Raw genomic sequence first — 27,877 nt, 5'->3', positions numbered from 1 at the left:
CATTTTTATACTCTTAGGTTTTGACTAATTCTACTCTAAAAAGCAGACAATGAAAAATTGTACAGCAACATTTTAATGTAAATTGTTTTATATACAGATTTTTACACATATAATACTGCATTAACTGGATTTCTAATAGACCTATCCAATAGCTAATGATCAGTAAGCAAAAATTAGGGTAGAAAAGTGATTTTACTATTTCAATACATGGAAATTTAATATTGATAATATACAAAAGAAGTCTAGTAATCCATATTAAGATTAGCAAGAATCCATTTTCTGTTTCCCATCTACATCAGGTGGAGGATTAATGAAAATTTATTCTGTCCCTGTGAAGACTAAGACGTACTCAGCTTCTAAAATAACTGTCCTAATTGTCACATACTTTTCAAAAATGTTGACAAGAGTCAGGAAAGTTGTCCTCTCTGTTGTTACAACAGCATGTCCAAAAGCTCCACTTCTACAGGAAGTCACTAGCCTGGTAAACCTCAGTTACTTCATCTTGAATCACATAAATTCTTCAGATTTCAATTATAGGTAATTCTCATTTCATGACTGTTCACAGTTACAACAGTAATGAAAAAAACTAACTTTAAACCAATTCTCACATTTACAATCTTTACAAGTCTGATAAGCTAAGGAAAAGGTGAGGTAAAAATAAAAGAACCTAGCAACCTTCGCTTAACAACTAAATGTCGGTCCAAATTTGGGAGTTTTTAAATGAGGACTGCTTGTTTTATCTTAATTCATTGTTCAGCTAAAATGGGATGTAAGAAGCATGACCAGAATCTAGCAATTCATCGAAGAGTTGCTAATATAAAATAAAGGAGATGCTATAAGTTACACTCTAAAATAAATGAAAAAAAGAATGTAATTGGAATTTTTTTCATTTCTTCCTCCTGCTTGTAAACACCGGGGGGTTTTGAACAAAGACAGGAATACCATTATCCAAGAACAAAAAATAGATCTGTTTTGGATAGCTACACTATCAGTAGCTCCCACACAAAACAAAATAATTGATTCAAAGCAGTTACCTGAAAGGGAGAAGACAGAAACCTGTTTTTCCTAGTCACTGTGTTCAATATCGTTCAGTACAAATTGCTATCAGCACTTCCAACATGAAAAAGAAACTGAGATGAACCTACCAACTCTGCAAGGAATCAAAACTTCTCTTTCTTTGGAACTACAAATCAGAATTTCTTTGGCTGAAATTGCGAAGAAAGTGTCCAATAAATAGATTTAACCATAAAGTGACTAAACCCAACAAGGCTTGGCTGATTTCTGAAATTAAGGAGGATTGGTTTTCGCTTGGATCAATGACCAGCTGGGGACAGCAAAGTGGTTGGCTAGTCTGAGAAGTCCAAAAAACTTCCCAAAGGAAAGCAATGGTAAAAATTCCCATAATGTTGCTAAGAAAACTAAGCTCAAGTCAACAGCATCTTTACATTTTTAATAGGGAGATTGTTATTAACTCCCATTAATCAGCATGTTCTGGAGAACCGGTAGAGGAAATTTTGAGTACTTCAGAGAACCAGTAAATACCACCTCTGAGTGGCCCCGCCCCCATCTATTCTCTGCCTCCCGAGTCCCAGCTGATTGGGAGGAAATGGGGATTTTGCAGTAACCTTCCCCTGGAGTGGGGAGGGAATGGAGATTTTACAATATCCTTCCCCTGCCATGCCCACCAAGCCATGTCATGCCCACCAAGCCACGCTCACAGAATCGGTAGTAAAAAGATTTGAATCCCATCACGGTCGTTAATGTGTCAATCAGTTATAATTATGAAAATGGTAAAGAAATTTGCATACATATTTATTCAAGATTAAAAACATGTCAAACGATACAGAAATGTACTGCTTATCTGAGAACCCTGAATATGATTTGTTATCAAAAGCTCAGAAGGTATAGGTCATGGTTCCAATCTGGGTCAATCACTGGGACCAGAGATTTGGTCTTTTGAGCTTTTAGACTCATGTAGTGAGAGAAAACATTCATTATACACACACACATATACATATACATGATATTTCTAATAATCTGGGAATGTATTAATTTACTATATTCAGTTATTTATATATCACAGACTTCATCTACTTTACTTATCTTAAGTGTACAGGTATTTTCAAAATGCTTAGATACTTTGCATTAAAGCATTAAATTTAGCTAAGTGATTAACCTGCACACTGAAATTTTGCCCCCAAACCAGGGGTGAAATGTAAAATTTATTACTACCGGTTCTGTGGGCGTGGCTTGGTGGGGGGGTTAATGTGACTGGGTGGGTGTGGCCAACTTTTTTTATTATTTTTCAAAGCATTTTTTCTAATGCTTTGAAAAGCCTCTGCCAATCAGGCAACTCAGCTGGGATCGTCAGAGATTTTTCAAAGCATTTTTTTTACCACCTCTTCGGCCAAGAGGTTGCAGAAAAAAATGCTTTGAAAAGCCTCTGACTATCCCAGCTGAGCCGTGCGATCATCAGAGGCTTTTTTTTTTACTTTTAAAAGCATTTTTTCGTCGGAAGAGGTTGTAGAAAAAATGCTTTTAAAAGTAAAAAAAAAAAGCCTCTGATGATCCTGCGGCTCAGCTGGGCATGGGGGGGGGGGCAGGGATTTTTGCTACCGGTTCTCTGAACCACCCGCCGCCATCGCTACCGGATCGGGCGATCCGATCCGAACCGGGAGCATTTCACCCCTGCCCCAAACCCTCAGATAATGATATCTGAACTTCTTTTTCATAATATTACTGAAATAGCAATAATTAGGTTGAAAAGTCTGTGGGCCAGTAATATTGCTGAGATAAAATTCCCAGCAACTTTTGTCTGTATTTTAAAGGAGGCGGCCACATATAATACGTTCAAGCTATTCACACAAGTTAAATATAATTTAAAATATTTAAATGAAAGTTGAAGAACCTATAATAACAGAGACCACTCATCAAATACGCTTGTACAATCTTAACTGCACCTAAATAAAATCACATTTAGGGATCATTTTTAAACTTTATGATTATGAATAATTCATACACAAATCACTTCAAAAGAAAATCAAATTTTATAGAATACTAAATGGAAGCTAGAATGCTATTTATCACCTATATATAATGTCACATCAATCCCAGGGCAACATTTTTGTTTTTAGAAACGCTTTCCATTGAAGAACTCTCTTTTCCATTTAGTGACTATTTTTACAAGTGCAGCACTAACAAACTAAGATTGAGAAGTCATCGCATGCATATTTCTGTTGTCCCACATCATTCGGAATAAACCTTTTTAGATCGCTTAACTACCACAGGAGTGCTGATTACACAGCCATCAGCAATTTCCTAACCAATGACCACCTAAACAATGATGTGTTCAGCTTCTCAGACCCTGAAGCCTTTCAAAGGTGAATCATTTCACAGTTTGGAACTAGATCGCCATAGCAACTTCCCTTTGAGGGTTTTAGAATCACCATCCAGTAATTCTATGATCATCAAACTCAACCATTCCCAATGGTTCTTTTCACAGCAGATGCAAAAGGCAGCCTTGAGATTTTGCAACCTATTTCAAGCAATTCTCCCAGCTTATTAGAATTCAAAATATTTCGACCTTCAGTCACAAGGCATGTTATCTGAAGGTACGGTGATCTCAAGTCAAGACAAGCAGACATTTAGGTCTAATCATCCATGGTGACAAGAGACAAAAACAAAAACAAAACAAAAAAACTTAATTCAGCCACTATCAAAATGCTTATGTTAACTATATGCAAGTCTTTCCACGGGAAAATGACAACAGTCCATGCAATGTTTTTATTGCAATCATCTGTTGAGGAGAAATATGAACGCTGAATACTGACATGAAACTTCCGTCTAAACCAGCAAAAAGGCTATTATTTATTGTTCTACAAAACACATAGAAACAAAAGTAATTTTTTTTCTAAACATTAGGTCTAAAATACCTTTAAAAATGCTATTTTTAATAAAATGGATTGTATCTGAAAACTGCAATCAGTGTCCATCCTAAGAAAATCTGAATAGAAGAATTTAAATTTAAGTGAGGATTCCTTGTTGCTCTCTGAGTTTGGTTGTTTTCCTGCAAACAGTTCATTATCCAAATTAGGTAACATCAGTGCTGATGATGGCCCTGATGATGTTACCTAGTTTGGGCAAAGAAACATCTGGAAGAAAACACCAAGGTCAAAGGGCACCAAAGAACCCTCATTTCAACTCCCGGTTAAATATAAATGCCAGTAATATTTGAAAGCAACGGCTTAATCTATAGCTCCTGAGGTATTTTAAATATAGAAAAGCATTTTCCCCTCAATTACTATAATCCGCTTTTGAATTATTAGTAATTATTAGTAATTAACATTATTAGTAATTATTATAAGGTATCAGAATTTTAAAAGCCTTAATATTAGAACTAACATCGTATTGACATTTAATACATTTTGTTTGGCATACATATTTTGAATTCTATCTCTAACCGGATTTAACTCCTTTCTTAAAAATGCTTAAATCTAAGATTTATAGCCAGCAGTATAAGCAGGCTTCTCTTCACTCAAACTATAGAATCCTCCTCTTACCCTTCAATTCAATGAATTGGTTCTAAAAATTCCCAAATCTGAAGCAGATTTGAAGGGACCCAGGAGTTGGGATTATTTTTTAAATGCTATGATCTATACTTTTTTCAGCCTGCAAAGGGACATGATGATGGCATAGTAACACATGTATTAAAAACATTCAATTTAAAAATAATTGGAAGGGAAATACAGAGTTTCTTGAAAATTCAACTTGGGGCATTTAGTTACAAGACTTCATGTAGCTGTTTTATTTATAGTACAATATTAGAGCCTTTTTTGTTAAAAGTTTACGTTTGTTCAATTTTTTATTTTTTTCCAGATTAAACAATAGTCATAATAATAATTAAAATGAGCAAGTATAATAACGTAAGCATTCAATGTGAGAGTAAATAAATAACAATGAATGAGAATTATCTAGAGAAATACTATCTTTGTATTGTGGATAACTATTTACATGCTATCTTCCATTTTACCAAATATATTTGACATTTTTAAAAATCTTTGTCTAATATCATGACAGTTATCAAATATATCCTAAATTACAGTTGCAGGATTAGATAATTTTTTCCCACTTTCCCATGTTTTTATTTATTTGAATGATTTATTGCATAGATTTTACAGGCCATTCCAATCTGCAGTGGCTCTGCACACATGAAAGACACGTGAAAGATATTTCAGACATTTGCAATTAATAAACAATCTTCTTACCTTCTACAGGATCTTGTCTCATTCAAATAACAGAAAGTCTGAAAGCCACCCATGTTCAACAGGTAAATGAAAATACATATGAGTTATACTCTCTCTGGGCTGGGAATGGGACAATTTGCTGCAGTCAACTCACCATGGCCAATTCGCCTCTGGATAAGTCGCCACAGCCAACTCACCACAGGACAACTCGCTGTGGGACAATTTAACAATTCTATTTAATTATTTAAAATAAATAAAAAATATTTTATTTTTTGCCATTAACATTTCATTCTGTCCCTCCTTTTGCATCCTTTCTTTAATGATACTATTCCACCATTTCTTTGATATTAGTGTAACCCTTGCCCCGCAGTGAGCTGTCCTATGGCGAAATGGCCGTGACAAGTTCTCCTGCAGCGAGTTGGCCATGGCGAGTTGGCCATGGCGAGTTGGCTATGGTGAATTGTCATAGACCCGTCTGGGCTAAGGTAATACACTTTGTGACTTATGCCCAGTCCAGCGGTGGGTTCTACTTACCTTTACTACTGGTTCACAAGGGGGCCGTGCATGCTTCCGCATGAGCAGAAGCTTCCTGATGACATCAGGGTCGGTGGGTGGAGCCTCCCACCGGTTTTACTAACGGTTCTATAGAACCGGTCTAAACCAGGGGCAACCCACCACTGGCCCAGTCATTTAGTAACTACTCAGTTACAATGGACTCTGTAAAACATATCTACAGTTCTGAAGTTCTGGTGGATGCCCCTCCAGTCACATGACCACATTTCAGACACTCGACAACCAAGCTGCATTTACAGCCATTTACAGTATCCTGCAATCATGTAACTTTAAGCTCAATTAACGAAAAAAATAATAATGGTCAATCACATGGATGACCTGCTTTAGGATTGTCACAATTTATGACCTTAATAGGCAGGGCAGGTTTATCTGTAATATTACCCATTAAAATCACAACTGATTCAGAATGCAACAGCCTATTTGCTTATAGAAGGAACAAATACCTCCTTATTCAGAGAGAACTGTATTGGCTTTCCTATTACTGCTTGGTCCAGCTCATATGTAGGCTCTTCTCAATGTAGCCCTTCACAATTTAGCCCAATGAAATGCACATTATCTGGTTGAGGTTGTCTAAAATAGTGCTTACCCTTGAATGAAAATTCCCAGAACTATTAACCAGGAATACAGAAGTAGTCTTTAAAATGACTGAAAAGGCTTAAAAATCTTATATGAATTTGAGCTTTAATCTTTTATTCCTGAATGTTTTAAGGGCTGTCTTGAACCTTCCAGTATTCTCCCACTTTTTGTAATTTGCCAATTTTGAATGTATTTGTTTTGAAATATTGAAAACTGACTTGAGCCTTTTAAAATAACAGCGTATATTTAAAATAAATTAAAAAGTGCTATATTCAGCACTGAAAAGAGTTTTCTAGAAAAAGTGTTCTACTGAACTCTGTAATTGAGGAACAAAATGGACTGGTAAGAAAAGTTTGATAGGAGGGGAGGAGGGGGATTATTTATGGGTCTCTAATTTTCTTTGTTGCTCTTCTCTGCACTCTTTCTAGAGTCTCAACCAGTGGTGGGTTTCAAAATTTTTTACTACCGGTTCTGTGAGTGTGGCTTGGTGGACGTGGCATGGCTTGGTGGGTGTGACTTGGTGGGCGTGGCAGGGGAAAGATACTATAAAATCTCCATTCCCTCCCCAATCCGGGGAAGATTACTGCAAAATCCCAATTTCCTCCTGATCAGCTGGGACTTGGGAGGCAGAGAATAGATGGAGGCGGGGCCAGTCAGAATTTTTACTACCGGTTCTCTGAACTACTCAAAATTTCCGCTACCGGTTCTCCAGAACTGGTCAGAACCTGCTGAAACCCACTTCTGGTCTCTACGTCTTTTTTTGTATTGTGGTTAATTAAAACTGGACATAAAAATCCAAATATAGTCTTCCCAAAGCAGTATAAAGCATTCAAGTAAATTAAGTATGAATCTGAAACTCCTAAAATTGAGCAAAATGAATCTCCTAAAATTGAGCAAAATCACATTTCCTTTTATAACAGATGCAATTAACATGCTTTGAACTAACAAGATCTTACTTTTTTAGAAGGCATTACTGCATCCAATGGAGCAACTAGTCATCTTGGAAAAACAACATGCTTCAACAAACATAAAAATCAATTTAAAACAAGTCCTGAAAGTTACTTTAAAAAAAAGAGCTATGCATGTAAAAAAGGATCTCCAAAGTTTTAAAATATAATTATAGAAATATTATTGTATATATATTGTAGTCCTGCCACACAGAAACTATCACTAGCAACTTCATGCATCCATTGTTCCTTTCTCCACCTTTCTCCACCAAATTTGGTAGCGTCCACCAATTTTAAATGACACCTCCTTCATCATAGTTGACATGGTACAAATAAAAAAGAAACTATAGAAAATTGGGCTCACAGATGCCTAAAACATCCAACTAGTGTCGGGTTGTCATTTAAAAAACAATCAAAACAAGTAGTAAAATCTTGTTCCTTTTAGATTCTAATAACTGAATTCCTGTAGAGTTCTACTGAACAATTCACTGCAGGGGTTGTCAGGTCAATTCAGTTTGAAGGTGTACCTTTACCTTACTAAATGTTCTTACACTGTAGTTTTCGGCTGTTACAATAGCTTTAGAGAAATCTAAGAGCAATACTTTAAAAGGTTTCTTTAAAAATCAACAATAATTTGCTTGAAGATAGCAATTCTATTCCATTAACATTCAAAACCACTGTAGGTTTTAAAATAAAAATATAGTCTACCAATTCTACTTTTTCTGGCAACCAGCACCTCCCTCATAGTTCCTGGGTAGTTTAATGGGTTAATTTAGTAAGCAGCAGTTTGGGAACCAGATTTAATGAGTAATGCCTGTCATTTTTTAAGCTTTAACTGTGCCATTAGACCTATTCACTCAAAAGGAAAGGCCTTACATCCTTTTAAACATTATCACACTCTATGAACTGACCCTGATTGGAAGATGCCACTCTTCTTACTTAAAAACCATTTCTTAAATGTCTTGATGTACTTTTAGCAATAGCAATAGCACTTAGACTTATATACCGCTTCACAGTGCTTTACAGCCCTCTCTAAGCGGTTTAAAGAGTCAGCCTATTGCTCCCAACAATCTGGGTCCTCATTTTACCCACCTCGGAAGGATGGAAGGCTGAGTCAACCTTGAGCCTGAACAAAAGTGTTCAACCTTGAACACTTTTGCTGTCTTTTGGTTCTTATTATGGACTGTAATCTAAACAACTTAAGGAACAGACAAGCAATAGAAATACAGAAGCCTATCAAACAAGGGAATGCAATATTCACAATAACAGCATTATAAAATAGCAATTCAAGTTGCTTTCCTTAACATAATTTACAATATACAGGGAAGACTGGTTTAAGTGATATCTTCAAATCTAGTAGAAGGACAGAGCTAGTCTCAGGTTGAATTTCTAAATATGTTCCAGCTGATTTGTATGCAACACTAAGAAAAATTCTTTAGAATAATTTTGGATTATTTTGAGCAAGTAAGCAGGTTGATGCATATATTCAATCAGTCCTGCTTGGCTTATCCTGCCACAAGTCCTTTAAAAAGTGAGGAAAAAACAATGGTGGTTTGTTTCCCTTTACATGACAATATTACTGATTTGTTTTCTACTAGGCCAGATTCTAGGTGACGTGGTGGCTAAGACCCTGAGCTCATTGATCGAAAGTTTGGCAGTTCAGCTGTTCGAATCCCTAGTGCTGCATAACGGGGTGAGCTCCTGTTACTTGGCCCAGCTTCTGCCAACCTAGCAGTTTGAAAGCACGTAAAAAATGCAAGTAGAAAAATAGGGACCACCTTTGGTGGGAAGGTAACAGCGTTCTGTGTGCCTTTGGCATTTAGTCATGCCGGCCACATGACCACAGAGACGTCTTCCGACAGCGCTGGCTCTTCAGTTTTGAAACAGAGATGAGCACTGTCCCTAGAGTCGGCAATGACTAACACATATGTGCGAGGGGAACCTTTACCTTTACCTAGGCCAGATTCTAAAGCTAAAATTTGCTCTTGGATTCCAATTCAATTAAATGCAGTCATAATTTATTAGTTCAAGCAATGGAACTTCCATCCTTTTGCACTGATACTCAAAAATCACATCAAAAATTCCTATATCAATAAAAGAAAACTGCTTTTTCAACTCTGATAGATTATTTTTGTGTACATTATCAACTTTATTAAAAAACATTTCATTTCTATTTAGTGCCTTTTAGTAGCTTGAAAATCAAAAACTTCAGAGATAAACCTTGAGTGTCAGTACAAAATTCCAGCAAATTCAATTTTTGAACTACCAAGCATATGTGTTTATATAAGATGGCCGAGTCACAAATATGACCCGGGGGCGGGGGGGTGGGGCTAATGAATTATGTGAACCGAGCCAGAATGTTTAATTATGCAAACCAGAAAATACAGTAAAACCAGAAAATACAGTAAAACACAGTTAAATAAATTATGGTTAGGTATGTGGTTTCAAAGACAGCCTATTGGTGTGCCAAGATTCCACCAGGGCTAATTAGAATAAAGATAAATGAAACCTACAATATCATAGAAACAAATAAGTCAGGTGCGGGGTGTTGGTGTTGGTTTATGAGTTGAATGGAACTCAACTTTTATCACCCAACTGAAATAGTAGCACCGATAACTCTACTAAGCCATACATTTCAACATGTATTTCCAGATATATTTATGGCAAAATAAACGGTTAAGAGAGACACTTCTCATTAAGCAGAGCTGATCTATTAGAATGCACATCTGCCCCAGAGAATAGTAGAAGGTCTTATTAGAAAGTTCTGGTAAAATCCTCCAAGCTGGAGAGATAGAAAGAGAAGGGAAAAAGAGACAAATAAGCCCTGTTGAGGGAAGAGAGAAGGGCCTTGAGGGAAAGGAGGCAGAGTCACCACCAAGGCAACAGTCACATAAAAGGGGACTGAATCCAAGAGAAGAACGTACCATGAATAAACATCTCACACAAGACATTTCCTAGTTCACATGAAGATAAAGGAAAGAGGGTGAAGCACATTCAGTCTTGCAAGATTCTATCACTATAGCTTTACAATAAAAGTAATACTGAACTACATGGCATTGGTTTCTTACTCTAGTCTACTTAGAAGGAACGACAGGCCCTCTCTCAATTATACGAAAATATATGGAGATAAATCTATGTGTGATGTGATACTTTTTATGATAAATGCTTATATATTTGCCAAGTTTGACTAAAGCAACGATCATTTCCATAGAGTTACACCTGCCACCCTGGAATCCACCACTGTAAGTTGCTAACTAAATGCTAGTGTTAAATACTAGAATTGAGAACTATGTTATGTAACATTATCCCTTGAGATATAAATTACTTCACATTAAGTTAAATCTCAAAAGCACTTTAAATGCTCTAAACTTGCTATTTTAAAAACTAAGGAATAAAGGACTAATCATAAAATAAATGAACTTTTTAATGAGCATGAAAAGCTTTCCCTACCAGAAGGAAAAAACACTTTCCCAAGAGACCTGTCATGTTAAAGCAGTAGTCAATAGCGGCATGCAATCAGTAAACAAATTCAGCTCTGTGAAAAAAAGAACTACATCAACGTTTAGTGGTTGCAATTTAGATTATTCTAGCGTGTAATACTTTAATTGTATAAAACAAAGCTGGTGTCACAAACACAAAAGAACTTCTTGCAAAGCAAGCACCACAAGTAATTTTTATGCTGCCACTGAAGGCTGACAAGTGATGAGCACTTTGTTCAAATTTATACACTTATGCATCTAAGGCAACAGGTGGCTGGTAAAAAGAAACACTAAAAAAGGATTTTTAACCCTTTAAAAGGTATGTTTTTATAACATGATCTATTCAATCTTCTATTTCCACTAGAGGAAAATGCTAAACAGTTGCGTGATATTTTTAGAATATAAGGCAAAATTACTTCAAATGAAACCAATACATATCTGTCACAATTCAATGCAGAAATAAAAAAAAAAGAATTAATGAAGTTGGGATTCATAATATGCATTTTAAAGTAAAAATATAATATTGTGGGCAAGAGCATTTGTGTGCACATGGACATATATGTGTGAGAAACAGGGAGCAGACACAAGAAATTAGGCCATAGGCAATTTAACTAAGTCAAGAAATGTTAAAGTGCTCTTCAATATTTACCAATAACTACCTGAAACATACCTTCTTAAAATAAGTTATTTTAATTCTGGCTTGTCAACATATCAAAACATTTTGTTGGTTTTTAAACTTATTAGAATCCAGCACCTTAAAGATTCTTACCTGCATTCTGATAGATAAAAATCAGTCATATTCCTTCTTAGTACAGACTTTCCACTTTTCCCCATTAAAAAAAATTGTCATATATTTAATCTATTTATATCAAATAAATATAATGTGCCTGTTTCTAATCTCATTGAAAATTGGCTCACAGAAAGACTACCTAATATGAAGTCAAATATTCCCTTGATAGAAATTTCACAAGGAGGAGGAGGAGGAGGAGGAGAAGAAGAGGAAGAGGAAGAGGAAGAGGAAGAGGAAGAGGAAGAAGAAGAAGAAGAAGAAGAAGAAGAAGAAGAAGAAGAAGAAGAAGAAGAAGAAGAAGAAGAAGAAGAAGAAGAAGAAGAAGAAGAAGAATTAGTGGTGGTGGTGTCTAATTGATATATAACACTAAACTGTGACATTATGGGTGACTTGCACACATTGACTAGTGATCATTTTTTTTTATCATTTCAGGCTTCTGTTATGTGTAGCTTGATCTCACTTGTCTGGAATTATCGACACCACAAAGGACTGCTATTCTAAGTATTTAGAAGGTAGATAAGATTCTTGTAAAAAATACATTGTGTATTTTTGCTGAATTTAGTAAAGAAATTTAAAGATAAAAGGCTGAGAAAGTACATTCTTGAAATTGACCCTGATGATGCTGAATAGAGAATGATTTCCCTCCCCAAAGGAAGAGTCAGAAAAGGAACACTCAGGCAGGCAAAAATATCTATGCAGTCTCTGCCTTCCCAGTTTGATAATCTAGGATTTCTAAAACCAGCTAAAAATATCACCAACCAAAACATGGTGCATGTGACACACTGTGTGTGTGTGTGTGTGTGTGTGTGTGTGTGTGTGTGTGTGTGTGTATTATTTGTCTGAAACTTCCATCCAATCTAGAGCAGAGCCAAAACAACCCTCCCCCCAGATTAACTGAATTAATAACTACTGGAAACTATTTGCCTATATCTCATTTATAAAGCTAACTATTTCTCCCGCTAACAAACATACTATGCACAAACAAATACACAATTCTCCTTTCAGCAGAAACAGCAAAAAAACCCAACAAAACAAAAAGACAGAAAACCAGATATGACATAGGGTAGCAATGGGGAATAGCTGAACTGGAAAGGAAAATTAAAAGAAAAGGAGGAGGAACACTGTATCTTTAGGTCAAATGGTCTTAAACATTTCTTCCTCTTAGGACCCCTTCTCACTTTTAAAAATGTAACTCATACAATTACATAAAATATTCATAAAAATGTAACACATGCAAACAAAAGCTCTTTTGGAGTCCCTTTTGTATGAGTTACACTTATTGATATTTTCTCTACTAAAACTGGTGGCTTCTCACAATTGTTTGTTAGAATTTTAATACTTAATTATTTTTCAACATGGGCTGGCAAATAATTTTGTTTTTGTGGATCCCTGAGTCTTGGAGGGAACTCAGGATCCTAGGGCCACACGTTAAGAAACACTGTTTTAAATGAAAAGGCAACAGAGGGAGGGAGGGAGCATTGGTTGAGGCATTGCAAAAAATACCGTTTCCCCCAAAATAAGACATCCCCTGATAATAAGCCCAATCGGGCTTTTGAGCGCATGCGCTGAAATAAGCCTCCCCCAAAAATATTGAAACACAGAGCTGGAAATCAGGTAAGACAGCAAGAGGAGCCCCATCTTGCTCCATGCACCCCAAAATAATAAGATCTCCTCGAAAATAAGGCCAAGCGCTTATTTCAGAGTCCAAAAAAATATAAGACAGGGTCTTATTTTTGGGAAACACGGTAGTTAAAATTCACTGAGCAATCAGCTCCTCAGATATTGGCAACAAATTTTCTATGCAGAGAGAAGAGATATATGCCTTTAGATTTTCAACATATTTTATTCCCAGCAAATGTAAGATTATTTTCCTTGCCCCAAGAGAAAATAAATTATCTTATTATTGAGAAAATGTGGGTAAATATAATGTGCAGCCTTTTAATCATTTTAGAAACATTATCCCATAAATACAGTTTGGAAGAATCCTTGCTAACTGCCAATTTCTCTTTTGACGTGAACTGTCAGATATTTTGGGATAGTTTGTATTTTCATTTCCAGCAAAGCGGGGGGGGGGGGGAGGAAATTATCAGACATTTCAAGAAATTTTGAAATATGCATTAATCTCAAATATCAAAATATCAGTCTATGTATTTACACATATATGTGAGAATGCTTGTACATGCATGCCTACATGGACAAGATTTTGATTTATTCCAATTCACTCTGCCCATTACAATACTCTATCAAATGTCCTAGACCTTTCCATGAGGTGTATTAGTGTATTAGTACTTTATTAAATATAATCTATACAAAAACATCTTTAGATATCTGTACTGATCGTCTACTAAAGCGCCGTGGTGGCGCAGTGGTTAGAATGCAGTACTGCAGGCTACTTCTGCTGACTGACAGCTGACTGCAATTTCGCAGTTCAAATCTCACCAGGCTCAGGGTTGTCTCAGCCTTCCATCCTTCCGAGGTGGGTAAAATGAGGACCCAGATTGTTGGGGGCAATAGGCTGACTCTGTAAACCGCTTAGAGAGGGGTGTAAAGCATGGTGAAGCGGTATATAAGTCTAAGTGCTATCGCTACTAGCAATCTTCTACACACACACACACAGAGAGAGAGAGAATGAGAGAGAGACAGAGAGACAGAGAGAGAGAGTGTTGATGGAACCACCAAGTTTCCTAAAAGCCAGAAGGGCAGGGGCCAATCACGCTTCATGATGAGTGCTACTCTAGGAAGGCTGGGAGGGCAGCAACGGAAAAGATATGATTACACCTGAAGATGACAGTTCTCTTATTGAGATGACACAGACCTTATTGGGCAGGCAAAGATTACACAAAGAAGATAGTCCTGTAGAAGATACCCAGGCCTTGAACAACACAAGATTTTAAATGTGACAGTCAGTACCTTGCATTGCACCTGTAAGCCAAATGACAGGCAGCGTAGCTTTTAAAGTTAAGATATGATATGGCTCCTGGGTGCAACCATCAATAACTAAGCCACTGAATTCTGGATTAGTTGTAGCTTCCAGATGTTCTTCATGGCCAGCCTTTGTAGACTACATTGCAACAATAAATGAAATGTTTAAGAACCAGCTTTGCTAGTTCCATTACTGCTGCCATACAACACCACTAGCCGCAGAATACCTGATTATCCTTTTGCTCGGTTGACAGCTCCTTTGTTTCTAGCCAACTGTGGCAGATTCCTAAATTCTGTTAAATTGTTAAAACCATAAACCCTTCTGATACAGCTGTTTTCTGATTTTTTTTTCTATTTTACAAGATAGCAATAGCATTTAGGCTTCTGTACCACCCCATAGCATTTCACAGCACTCTCTGTATGGTCTACCATGTCAACATTCTTTGAAACAATCTGGGTTCTCCTTTTACCAACTTCAGAAGGATGGAAAGCTGAATCAACCTTGAGCCCTGTCAGGATTGAATTCCAGGTTCTGGACAGTTAGCCTGCAATACTGCACTTTAACTACTGCACCACCAGGGCTCTTGGTAATCAATACTCAATATTTCTTAATCTAAATGCCATACTAGAATATAATACTGCATAGATACTCTCTCTTACACAAACAGAAGTTATTACAAGCTCTGGTCACAATTTCTATCCCCAAAATATAGTCCCCCAACATTGCTATTACTCATACCTTACTTTTTATTTTCCACTCTTAAAGCTGCTGTCAAAATACCGGTAGTTTTTCCAGCAGTTAGGAGTATCTACTATCACAGTCCTATAGCAGGCTTCTGACTGACTATGTTTCTAACAGAAAGAAGAATGGCAAAATGGGAAAGAAGAAACAAATAGTCCAAAGTCATCTCCTATCTCACAGAACTGCTCAATGCCAATCCTGAATCAGTTGTGGAGTGGATAGGAAATAATTCTTTTATCATTCTCACAATTATTGTGGCTTTCCCTGCTCCAGAACATTTTTTCGTTCCTCTCCTAAGATATTTCAGAATCTCTCAACTCTGACAGCTGAGAAAATATAACAAGCACACTTGTTGTATGGCTCATGCTCTGGTAATTTAAACCCTTTGAAAATATGCTATGCTAGCCTTGTGCCTATCTCAGAACAGTAGAATTTTTCCAATGTTAAAACAGATGTTCCAATGTTAAAACCTACCTGGTTATAACCTCTTACAGTTCATTGAAAAGGGAAACAAACTTGAAACCACAATACTTGATAGTGCTTTATTGTTTCATTTTGCAAAGAAACAGATTTTTTAGGAAACAAAGTTTTTACATTACTAGCTGTTATGTATCCTACAAGTAAAACATCCAGCTTTCTTTGATTGCAAGTATTCGGGATACATTATCCTAATTCAATGGTCCTTAAAAAAATTTGACCCAATCCCCCTTTTCCTGATCTCAAATAATGACATTACCTTCCACAAAACTGTCTCAGCAGCAGCAGTTCTAAACTGGATCCTTATCTCACAAACACGCAAGTACAAATTGCTCCATTATCTCAGGATATGCCCAAATCAACCCCTTGGCACACTCTTCTGAGTATTCAGTGGTAGTAATATTCATGCCATGCCCAAATAAAGTAATTCCTCAGCCTGGGGTAAGAGGTATGAAATATTTGGCAGTACCCAAATCATGTTCAAATTCAGGTTCTGCTGTTATTTGTATATCCTGCTAACCCTCAGCTGCCACACTCCGCATCATCCATCCTTTGAAAAATTAAGTGTCTGGTCTTTTCATATCCCAGGGTAAGAAGGAAACCAGCTGAAAGACCATAAGATGCCAGCTTGGATCTATAGCACACCGCCAGCTTGAAATTCCTACATGCTGGTACATCTTAAATTCATCTCCAAGCAAATGTTGACATCTAAACTCCAAATTTCTGGAGTGAGTTCAAATGCAATAAAGGTGTCAAAGCCTAAGTACAGCTGCACAAAGGAAAACTGCACATGCTGAGGGAACGAGAGGTGGCTCTGGCTTTGTTCACTCAGATGCTGGTGTAATGAAGTGTAGCGACACAAGTATCGTCACATATCTCTCACCCTCCTGCAAGCAGTTTCCAGCAATATGTATCAGCAGGGATGATTCCTACTTTTTTGAGTTCACAAGAAGGCTATGTGGGAAGAGAGGAGAATTTGCCAAGAGGCAGGTGGGAGATGTGGCAACTGCAATATCCAAGTCTTATTAAATGCCTTCTGAAAATGCAATGTGTATACGGTGCTGCAAGTTTTTAAAAATAAAATGATCTCAATGGGCTTAAATAAGGTAGGGGATCACAATCATAAAAAATTGATTACGTATTTGCTAATATTGCACAGACCCAAATCACGAGCTATTTTGTTTTTGTTTTTTCTTACAAAAGCAATGGAGGTAGTCCTCAATTTATGACCGGTCACTTAGTGACTGTTCAAAGTTATGGCAGACCCCCCAAAGTAGACTTCTTGACATACCCGGAATTGAAGTTCCGACATTCCTCCCTTCGTCCCTTGCAGGCATGACCACATTTTGGGCTAGAACACATTTACAGCCGATTGTAGTGTCCTGTGATCATGTGGCTGCAATTTTCATCCCCCCCCCCCCCCAGGAAACTGGCATTTACTTCCAGTTTCTGGCAAAAAACATCCAATAGTGAACAATGAATTGACTTAATGATTTGCTTAACAACCATCACAAAAAACATCATAAAATTGGGCCAGGTCATGTGATGGCTCACTTTACCACCATCACAATTTACAACTGAAACCGTGGACTCCATTATGGTAGTAATTTGAGGACTACCTGTAATAGGCTCAAAATTCAAATGCATTCATACTATAATAATGTAAAAAAAATAATCACACAATTAATGCTTGAATAAGATACAAAATGACAGCTGGCTCTAGTTTTCTATATGCTATTATGCTAAATTAAAAGTTGTACCAAAAGTCTTTCTGGGTAAATTAAATGCTTCTGGAAAAAAAATGCAATGCAAATACCTCAAAAGATTGAGCCAATCCATAATTGGTTAAGGCATTTGTTAAATAATTTTGTCCCATTTTACAACCTTCCTTTGCCACAGTTGTTAAGTTAGTAACATGGCTGTTAAGTGAATCTGGCTTCCCCATTAACTTTGCTTGTCAGAAAGTCACAAAAGGCAATCACATGACCCTGGAACACTGCTACAATCATAAATATATGCCAGCTGCCAAACATCCTAATTTTGATCATGTGACTACGGGGGTGTTTGCAATGGTTCTAAGTGTGAAAAACGGTTATAAGTCATCTTTTTCAGGGCCCCTGTAACTTCAAATGGTCACTAAACAAATGGTTGTAAGTCAAGGACTACCTGTAGAGTAAAGGGATTCTCTGAGACCAAAATGTTTGAGAACTATTGTTTGAGACAATATACATAATTGTTGAAGTCTCTTGAAAAATTAAGAAAAGCTATAAAAGTCTAAATGTACCTTTGGTTCAGGTTAGAGAAACCAATGCTTTCTCCAACCAGAACTGCTTCATTCTGATTAGAATATAGTCTGCATGCTTTTCTTTAACGTATTAAAATAAAAAATAAATTAAATACAAAAATATAAATTCAATATAAAGAGGAAATGTTAATATTACCCCTTCAGCTGCCCTGAAGAAAATAAAATGACTGCCACAAAGAAGAGGGGATCAACTTATTTTCCAAAGCACCAGAAGGCAAGACAAGAAATAATGGATGGAAACTAATCAAGGAGAGAAGCAACCTGGAATTAAGGAGAAACTTCCTAGCAGTGAGGACAATTAACCAATGCAATAGCTTGCCTTTAGAAGTTGTAGGTGCTTCATCCCTGAAGGTCTTTAAGAAGAGACTGGACAGCCACTTGTCTCAAATTGTACTGAGTCTCCTGTTTGAGCAAGGGATGACACTAGAAGACCTCCAAGGTCCATTCCAGCTCTATTCTAATTGAATTGTTTACTAATTAATGTTTTGCCTCAAGGTTTCTGTAGCAAGACCAGCCAAAACTAAGTCTGAAGTAGGTTCCCCAGAAGGAACCACAAGAGACCTCCAAGGCCTCTTCCAACTCTATTATTCTGTTATTCTGTAGTCTGCCAACAGTGTGGAAACAACTGGTGGATGGGGCTCATCTATCACATATGGAAATAATCTTAACGTTCTCTTCAACTAATCTATTCTGGAGCAAAATTGAGTGACATAGTGATGTTGGGAGCAAAGGACTCCCAGCGCATAGAGAGAAGTTTATCAATGTTTATCAATAAATTATGAATGGGAATAGGGATCTTCTTAACAAGTTTCAGTTTGAAAACATACATCTATTAAAGTATTATATAATAAATTACAAAGGGTTTTATCTAGTAATAGATAAAAATAATAATAATGTACACAATATAGTAATTAAAACCTTAAATTGCTTACGAAGTAGATGAAATATTCCATCACAGGCACTAATATGCGACAAAAAGGCATTTCCTAGTCCCTGTCCAGCATGGGCTCCTTTCACAAGTCCGGCAATATCCACCACATTCAGAAAGGCTGGAATTTTGCTAAAGGGAAAAATTCAAAATATTAGTCATTAACAATATATGGCCATGTTATCATCAATTAGCAATTATCTACAATGATACACAGAATAATATAAAGTAGTAATTAGCCATAAAGCATCCATGGACTTTGCAGCATCAAACCTTTACATCAGGGCTGTCAAACTCCTGGCCCGCGGGCCAGATGCGTCAAGTGCTGGCCATGCCCATGCCCAGTTTAGCAAAGGGGAAAAAAGTCCCGATACGTCACGTGATGCCGCCGTGACACCATGAGTTTGACACCCCTGCTTTACATAGTACCAACTATACTCAGTATTTTTAAAAACTGAAAATGACAAAAATTCAGAGGATGGCCTACTGCTATCACTGTAAATATATTGAGCAATAAATTAAGAAGACAGTAAAAATAATATTATATACCATTTGAAATCACTATTATAACCAATGTTATAATCATCAACGCCCCCACCAGCTGTTCACCTTCCAATGACCCTGACCTGATGTAATCTCCTTATCACAAGACCCATGAGATTCACTGATAACTCACACCTGACCCATCACAAGTCCCTCACTTGATACACCCACACCTAAAGCCCTTATAAACAGAAGAACACTGACACTGACATCTCCTAAACTCTGCTGAAGATATTACCCAACCTGGTAATGAAACATTTGGAAACCAACCCATAAGCCTGGAGAACAAACCTTCACCCTTATATAACCCATAAATTAAGCACTGTCTTTCCCACAACTGTTTTTAATATAATTTGTATTGAAGAAATTTTTAACAAATCAAAAATATACAAGAATTAGAAAGTAGACAACAAAAATAAAAAAGAATAGTGAGTAAGTAAGAAAGAAAATAGAAATAGAAAAGATTAGAAAGAAGCAGCTTTCTATCTTTTTGATAGCAGTTATAAATGAACTTTTATTTTACCCTCTCTAAGGTTATATCATAATTCCTCTTTCCATAAACTATGCTTTCTAAACTCTATAAATCATAAGTTCATTTTTCTCTTTTTTCAGCAAAAAGTCCACAAGGGGTTTCCAGTCAGTGATTTATGTAGCTATTGATCAAACATGTTAATTTTTGCCGTCTCTGCTAGTTCTGTCATCTTCACCAACCATTTCTCTAATGTAGATATTTCAGAGCCTTTCCACTTTTGTGCGTATAATAGTCTCTCAGTAATAATCTTATATAAAAAATAATATTCCATGGCTTACTGGCTATTCATTAATGCCAGCAAGAAAAGTTCTGGTTCCAGTTGAATGCTGATCTTTAAAATTTTTGTATCATTATGTGTATTATTTGAATGCAGAAATTTCTGGCTTTTTTACAAGTTCACCAAGGCATGATAAAATTACCCTTCATGTTGTTCAAATACATTCTAGACAATTTTTCTGGAATCATATACCAAAAGTACATCATTTTATTAAAATTACCTTTTAGGTTATAGCATGTATTTCCCAAGACTATAAAATTGTTCTAATTTAGAAGGGAGAGAGAAACACAACATAAAATTTGTGGTATTACATAGAATCTCATGCAAGCCAATTATAATGATGCAATGTTTGTAAGCCATCCAGAGCCATATCTAGATGAATTGGAGGGCATATAAATTTTTATATATACATGTGTGTATGTGTATGTATGTAAGCAGAATAGGGTGGAGAAGAAACAGATGAGGTGTTTATGTGGCTTACAGTAGTTGAATCTATTCAAGTTTGGTTCTCCCATTCTCAGTTCCTTGCTAAACTGTCCTTATGTTTTAAATCAGTGTTAATTATAAACAAACCCTTTATACAAGTAAATGCTTTAAAAATGCAATTATTTGTTTATAGTTTCAATAAAAAATAATAATACATAGAAAAATTAGCACTTTCAATCAAAGCAAAACAAAAAACAATAAACCCTTAGGGTGTAGTAACTCAAGCCCTCAAAAGATAAAACTAGTTTCAAAACTTGCCTTACTTCTTATTAACAGAACATTTTTCATTACCTCTATCAATGAGTCGTTTACTCATACACACACATTTATATCTGTACATAGGTATAAAAGTTTCTCAAATGTATTACTCTTGAAAAATAATCCATATTTTAAAATATCTTCGATAATAAAGATCCTATTATAAAACCTTTAATGTTCCTGAAATAAAGTTGCAGAATTCAAACCTGATTCAAAATAGTGATACTGAGAAATGTTGGTTTTTAACCAGAAGCAAACAACTGATGACACTTCACATATTTACCTTGGAGGCTTATGGTACTGGCAAAGAAATTCATATCGATCATCTGGCACAGGCACTCGGCTCTCATTTGGATCAATAGTGCAGAAGGGAAAGTTTTCTGCTGAAGCTTGGCTCTTGGTTAATACATTGAAAAATGTAGATTTCCTTTAAAGAAAGAGTTGTCATATAAATGACATATAAAGGATATTTTACTACTATGGTTGCGCAGTAATTCAAGATCAGTCAGAAAGGGATTTGAAGGGTGACGAGTCTCAAACATATGCTGGCACCTGTCCTGACTCCGTAAACCAATTGTATGGTCCCAGGAAGCAACATGGCTGCCTTAAGAAGTAGAGGACATGGTAACGCTTATGTTTTCATGTGATCCAAAGCACTTTTATGTTACACAGCACTAATTATTATTGAATACTGAATACCACAAACATCTCATGAAAGTGTCATGTTTTTACATTTCTTTTGCAAAGAAATGATGAGAACTTTAAAAAAAGGATTTCCATATTTCTACAAAAAACCTTTTCTAATTTGTTTGAACCACTGTAATACATTTCTAGTTTCTGACAGATCTTTTAGCAGCTCTCTAAAAATTAGCATAAATCTCATTTTCAAGATACATTTTGAATGCATGCTTCGAATTTCACATTTGGTAGAAGGGAATATTTATGATCAAATCCAGCCTTCAAACAGCTATGCTCAGATTTTATTCATCACATTGGAACAGCCACAGCAAATTAGCTCTAGAATTTTTTTCCACACTGACCCATCAGATGCCATGGTATAGAATCAAAATGTTATAGATGAGCCTAAAAATGATCTCACATTCCCATTTTATTTTGCAGCACCTGGCCATCAGTAATACTGGTCAGAATTTTTTTCCCAGAAAACCAGTACTGAGGCTAAAGCAATTGTTTTGGAAATAAATAATAATAATTAGAAAGTTATGCTGAAAGTTCAGAATGTAGTGGTTAAAGTGCTGGGCCAGGATGGGAAAACTGAGGCCTAAGTCTGTACTTGACAACAGTTCATAGAGTTATTTTCAGTCAGTCACTGTCATTCAATTCAATATTCCCCACATGTAGTACACTAAACTTTGACAAAAAAATGGGATATAGATAAAAGCAATAAATAAATAAATAAATAATGAGAAGGCGCAGTTTCTGAGAATGAAGCAATATTCCAATATATCCAATTCAACCACTCCTATTTTGTTCTTCCTACTAGTAAGTACAGCTGAACAAAGTATGGGCAATATGTTACTATCTACCTTTGGATCTGACAGGTCTCTCCAAATCAATCAGAAACAAAACAACAAATTATAACTTCCAACTTTGCAAAAGAATAAAATAAGAATTCTAAAGTGTAAGATAAATATATTTCTTTTTTATTTATATAGTATAACTTAAAGCAGCATACATAATGCTTCCTTGGTCTGAGGGAAGGTGGCTTTTTTTATAGCACTTAGATTTATATATCATTTCATAGTGCTTTACATCCTTTTCTAAGTGGTTTACAGAGTCAGCATATTGCCCCCAACAATATGGGTCCTCATTTTACCAACCTCGGAAGGATGGAAGGCTGAGTCAACTTTGAGCCAGTGAAAATGGAACTGCTGGCAGTCACCAGAATTAGCCTGCAATACTGCATTCTAACTACTGCACCATCACGGTTTATACCCAGTCACCCAGCCGTCTTCAATGCTTAAGAGAGAACTAGAAGTCACATTCTTCCAGTTCATCAGCCTACTAAATATACCAGGCCAAAAAATAAAGCTCAACAGAAAGGCTAAAAGTACTTTTATAAAAGTATAAAATCAGAATCTTCTAAGTCTGAATGCACTGCACATACTTCTTAAACTTTTTTATTTATTATATTTTTATCCTGCCTTTATTACTTTATAGGTAACTCAAGGCGATAAACCTACGTAATACTTCTTCCTTCTTCTATTTTCCTTCCAAAAACAACCTTGTGACGTGAGTTGGGCTAAGAGAGATTGGCACAAAGTCACTCAGCTGGCTTTCACGCCTAACATGGGACTAGAACTCTCTCTCTCCTGGTTTCTATGCTACTATTTTAACCAACACAGGTAATCCTCAACATACGACTGCAATGAAGCCTGTGCATAACCGCTGTATGTCATAAGTCATCACGTGACCAATCCAATTTTACAACTTTGGTGGCAATCCAGTGATTCGATATGGATGCAATTTTACCGGAAGCCGAATTGAATGCCAGTTTTCAGCAAAACCATTGTAAAATGTGGTCATGTGACTATGGGACACTGTGGCCATACTGCCGAGCACCTGAAGTTCAGTGATGTAATCACGGAGGGAGTCTGACAGAACTTTGTATCTGTGCCATAAGTCTGGCACAGACTTATTTTTCTGGTTGGTCATAACTTCAAAGTCACTAAGCAACCAGTCATAAGGCAAGGACTTTCCATACACCAAACAGGCTATTTCATTTCATTATGTAAACTGGTAAGGTGTCTGCCTAAGCTGTTTCTCAATGTTGTCTCATTCTGAACTTTAAAAAAATGATTTGGCCTTCTTTGCCTAGGTAACTGTTTCTTCATATTTCCATCAAGATCATTTTTTTAACTCTTTACAGTTTCTACTCCAGCATCTTAGCCACAATACCAAACTCTCAAGCCCACAGTAATTCAAACTCAAATTCAATGTGTGAGTTTGTTACACAGTCAGCCAGATGTTCAGAGTGTATCTGGCTGGCATCTTTGTCCACCTCTCAAATCCTTCCCTATTACCTGGGATAGGCAGATAGAGATGTTTGATGGAGTTACAGATATCATTGCAAGATGTAAGCTGTTCCAAGTAAAGCTGCCTTTTGCAACTGAATGATGGGAAATTTGTCAATGCTGATGGTGTTCAAGTGATGCTCCAGTTGTTATGGAATTGCACCCAAGGCGCCTATTATTATTATTGGTATTACCTTTGCTTTTTCCATATTCTGTTTTTATTTGCAGGATATTATAATAAGGAATACCGTATTTTTCAGAGTATAAGACGCACATTTCCCTCCACAAAAAGTGGGTGAAAATGTCAATGCGCCTTATACAGCGAATGTTGCTGAAGCCCGACCCACCCACCAGCCCACACCCTTCGGCCTCTGCCTCCCAGCAATTTGCCTCCTTGCAGCAAACAGTATGGTCAGCTTCAGCACAGCACATTTAGCACGAGCAGCTGATTGGCGATTGGATCTGCCTCCCGAAATACCTCCTAATTTAACATTTAAACAATACGGTATATGTCCACTTTTACAAAGTCAAAGCACTTGTTTGCAACTTTTGAAGCAAACTTCAAAATAAATAGAACAGAATACCTGTGCTTTCTTATTAAACTTGATGGCAGTGAACTGTATTACACACCAGGGAAGTCCGTAATTATTATTTTACTATCTCATTTTTTTCAATTTAAACACTAATCTTTATTCTTTCTACAATATATTTGCTGCCTCCTCTAATACCACTTTAGTTTCAGTTATGTTGCTTTCAATGTTGAAAGTGGTCTTTTCTTCTGAATTTATTAAATCTTTCTTCTCTTTCTTTCCAAAATATTTTGAACAAATCTATTCTTCAACTATCCTAACATTACATTCTTGGTATCTCTACTGCTATCTAACTATTTCTCAATATTCAGCAGACAATCTTGGGGTCTTCTCTTCCAATCCTATCTTATATAGACTTTACAAACTCTCAACAGGGGACCCAAAGGTGCTTTTTTAAAGAGGCAACTGGGGAAAAAAAGCACCTTTGGGACACCCATGACCTGGATGACTGAGAATCTCCATAGACACTCTCAACAGGGGAAGTGTCAGAGCTGGAAATATAAACTGTATGAGAGAAGGTATAATCTGTTTTCTTCATGTACATTCGTATATGATAAAGGTAATTAAATATTTTGTAAACAGAAAAAACAGAATTAGAGAATTCTTCATTTTTCCTTTATTCTTCAAAATGTACTGTTCCGTGCAAATCAATGTGAGATAAGTTAGAACTACATAATCAACTTTCCAGTTCATTACTTTTGTTAATAAAACTTTACATTTCCCTTATTGTTTCACATTTTTAAAATTATCTAGCTAGATAAAACTAAATAAAGCATACATTTATGTTTTCAATGAAATGTAACAATTCCTTTTATTTTTAAAAGTGAAGCATCTTTATACATGAACTTTCAGAAGAAAATGTCAAACGAATGAAAGCTATTTTTAATTTAGCACATAAAAAGCTACTTTAATAATCTGCTATTTTAAGACTGCAACTTCAGGATATTTGACATTTTCAAATTCAAAACTAACATGCATTCTCTAAAATATAATTATGACTGCCCGATTAGAAAACCTTATCGAAGACCAACAATTTCCCACGGTGTATTTTTTGCAGCACAACTCTAACTTGAATTTAGTCTATAAGCTTTGTGATGACTAAGCAAAGTTTAGTGACTTTTAATCACTTACCCAACATTTGGCAAACCAACAATGCCAATTTTCAAGGATGTCCCAAATCTTCCAATGATTGGATGTGGTTTAATTCCATCACCTCCCTTTTTGGGGGGCATCTGAAATTAGAAATAAAGACCACATGAAAGCCTAGCATCCAAATGTCTTTTCTTACGTCCTAGGATTCCAAAAGCAACACCCATTCTAACAAATAAATAGTAACGCAAATGTGCGTTTGATTGATTACTGTACATCAAATACCTTCTTGGGAGCCATAACAGCCCAACATAGCAATGCTTTGGGGATGCCCAAGAGACAGGATTAGAGGCAGCAGCCAGGCAACAACCAAGAATACAATTGTACATGGCAAGGCCTTCTTGTGCCACAGTTCTGGTAGCTGAATCTGATTCTGCAAAGCTCCTGGATATGCTGGGCTAAAAATAACCATCTCAGAGCCCAAGAAGGGATTGAAATTCAGCACCACCAATAATTCCTCCTGATGTTTTCTGTGCTGAATGGCAGCTCTAAGGGACTTCCTAGCTAAGTTAAACGAGCAGGCGGGAGGACTCTCCACAGAGCAGCACTCAAAACTCCTCCCTCGGGAAATATCGGGTCCTAGTCTCCCATATGAAGGGGAGGACCTCCCCAAAAAACACAGGAAGCACCAGCTTTGCATCCCTATATATACCTCGCGCTTCAAACAAGAGGGGGGGGTAGCTGCCTTACTGCATGCCACTTCCCGTTTTAAAACATCTTCCTAATCCGGCAGGCATTTCTCTTCTAACGACCAGTGGACCACCTTTCAGACTCATCCCAAGCCAGCAGGAGGTCATCATCAGCATTCCTTCCAAACAGCTTCCCCGACACCAAGATAGGGCAGCTTCATTCATCCGGCCAACCCGCAAACACCCCGGGTCGCACCCCCTGTGGCATGGACCGGCGGTTCGGTGCGCCCCACCGAACACCCTCCTTTGCCTCTGCACGAAAACCAACCACTTTGGAGAGTGTCCCTGCTCGGGCTCCGAAACTGCACCGAAAGGGAGCGAGAGAGAGAAGGAGAGCTTTTGCAGAGCCGCAAACCTCGGTCCCCGCCTCCCCTGACAGAAGGCCGGCAGGCCTCTTGCCCGGACGCCTGTTTCCACCTCCCCGCGTGGCAGCTGCCCTCCATCCCCTCCACCCCACACCCACCCAAGAGCCCTTCGCCTCCTTTCCTCCTCCTCCCCCACCCCACTCGCAGAAAACAAGCGGAGTGGAAGGAGGCAAGCTGGGAACTGGGGAGGAGCTGCAGACCCGGGCCTCCTCCAGCCGCACCCCCCCACACACACACACACACACATACACCGCACCTCCAAGCACGCGACGCAGAACGGAGCGCGGAGCCCTCCCCGAGCCCGCGCCACGACCCCCACACCACCTCCCACCTCTCTCTAGCGCGCGCGCTCTCGCGCCTTCACCTTGCTGCCGGGCAAAGCAGGGGCGCCCCACAAGGCTCAAGAAGCGGCAGGAGAGAAGCGGAACGCCTCCCGCGCGGCCACGCTCTCGCTCTCTCTCTCTCTCTCTCTACCCAGGCAAAAGCAGCAGCCGGCGGAACGGGAGGGACGCGCTTCCCCTCTGGGGCGGAGACTGGCGGAGGGGAAAGGTCACGGGGATTGAAAGTGGGGCGCGTGGACCTGCGCGAAGAAAGGAGGGAGGGAAAGGAGTGCGGGGGGGGGGGGGGTTGCCTCTCTTCCCACGGAGCTGCTCCGGGGGGGGGTGTCCCCCAACCCCGCAGATTCAACCCGGCCCGCGTGCGCGCCAGTGACTCTTGTCTCGCTCAATCGGTGATTGGGCCTCCTGGTGTGCAACCGCCGAGGCAGGTCTCACTCCGGGATCTCATTCAATCGCAAATCATTTCTATTTCCTCTACCCGGAATAATTACCGGAGGGTGGGGGCAGGGGCCGAGGCAGCGGTTCCTTTTAGTAGCCAGGATTATTTACTAAAGTGGTTTTGGAGCAAGCAGCTAACTACAGGGACACAATTTGTCCAAGTTAAGTTACTGTTTTAAGGGTTTCTGCCTTTTTTTT

The 27,877-nt window shown here is 37.7% G+C and overlaps 1 protein-coding gene across 4 annotated transcripts in view; it reads right to left on the bottom strand.

The window, feature by feature from the left end:
- OLA1 (Obg like ATPase 1) overlaps window positions 1-27,389 on the bottom strand; it is a 101,173-nt gene extending 73,784 nt beyond the window's left edge. Inside the window, exons 1-4 of one of the 4 annotated variants that reach the window (XM_070956896.1) lie at window positions 27,235-27,389; window positions 25,832-25,932; window positions 21,362-21,505; window positions 18,987-19,114 (exon numbers count right to left, since the gene is read on the bottom strand). In XM_070956896.1, the coding sequence (XP_070812997.1) occupies window positions 18,987-19,114; window positions 21,362-21,505; window positions 25,832-25,932 (373 nt within the window). In that variant the 5' untranslated portion in view covers window positions 27,235-27,389. Of the gene's footprint in view, window positions 1-18,986; window positions 19,115-21,361; window positions 21,506-25,831; window positions 25,933-26,074; window positions 26,090-26,893; window positions 26,922-27,234 lie in introns of those variants that run through there. The other 3 variants (XM_070956895.1, XM_070956897.1, XM_070956894.1) reach the window with 3 other exon arrangements.
- Between the last annotated feature and the right edge of the window lie 488 nt (window positions 27,390-27,877).

The sequence above is a fragment of the Pituophis catenifer genome, unplaced genomic scaffold (genome assembly GCF_029215685.1).
Source record: "Pituophis catenifer annectens isolate HBS135680 unplaced genomic scaffold, rPitCat1.0.hap2 SCAF_1, whole genome shotgun sequence".
Lineage (NCBI taxonomy): Eukaryota > Metazoa > Chordata > Lepidosauria > Squamata > Colubridae > Pituophis > Pituophis catenifer.
This window is presented reverse-complemented; position numbering and strand designations above follow the sequence as displayed.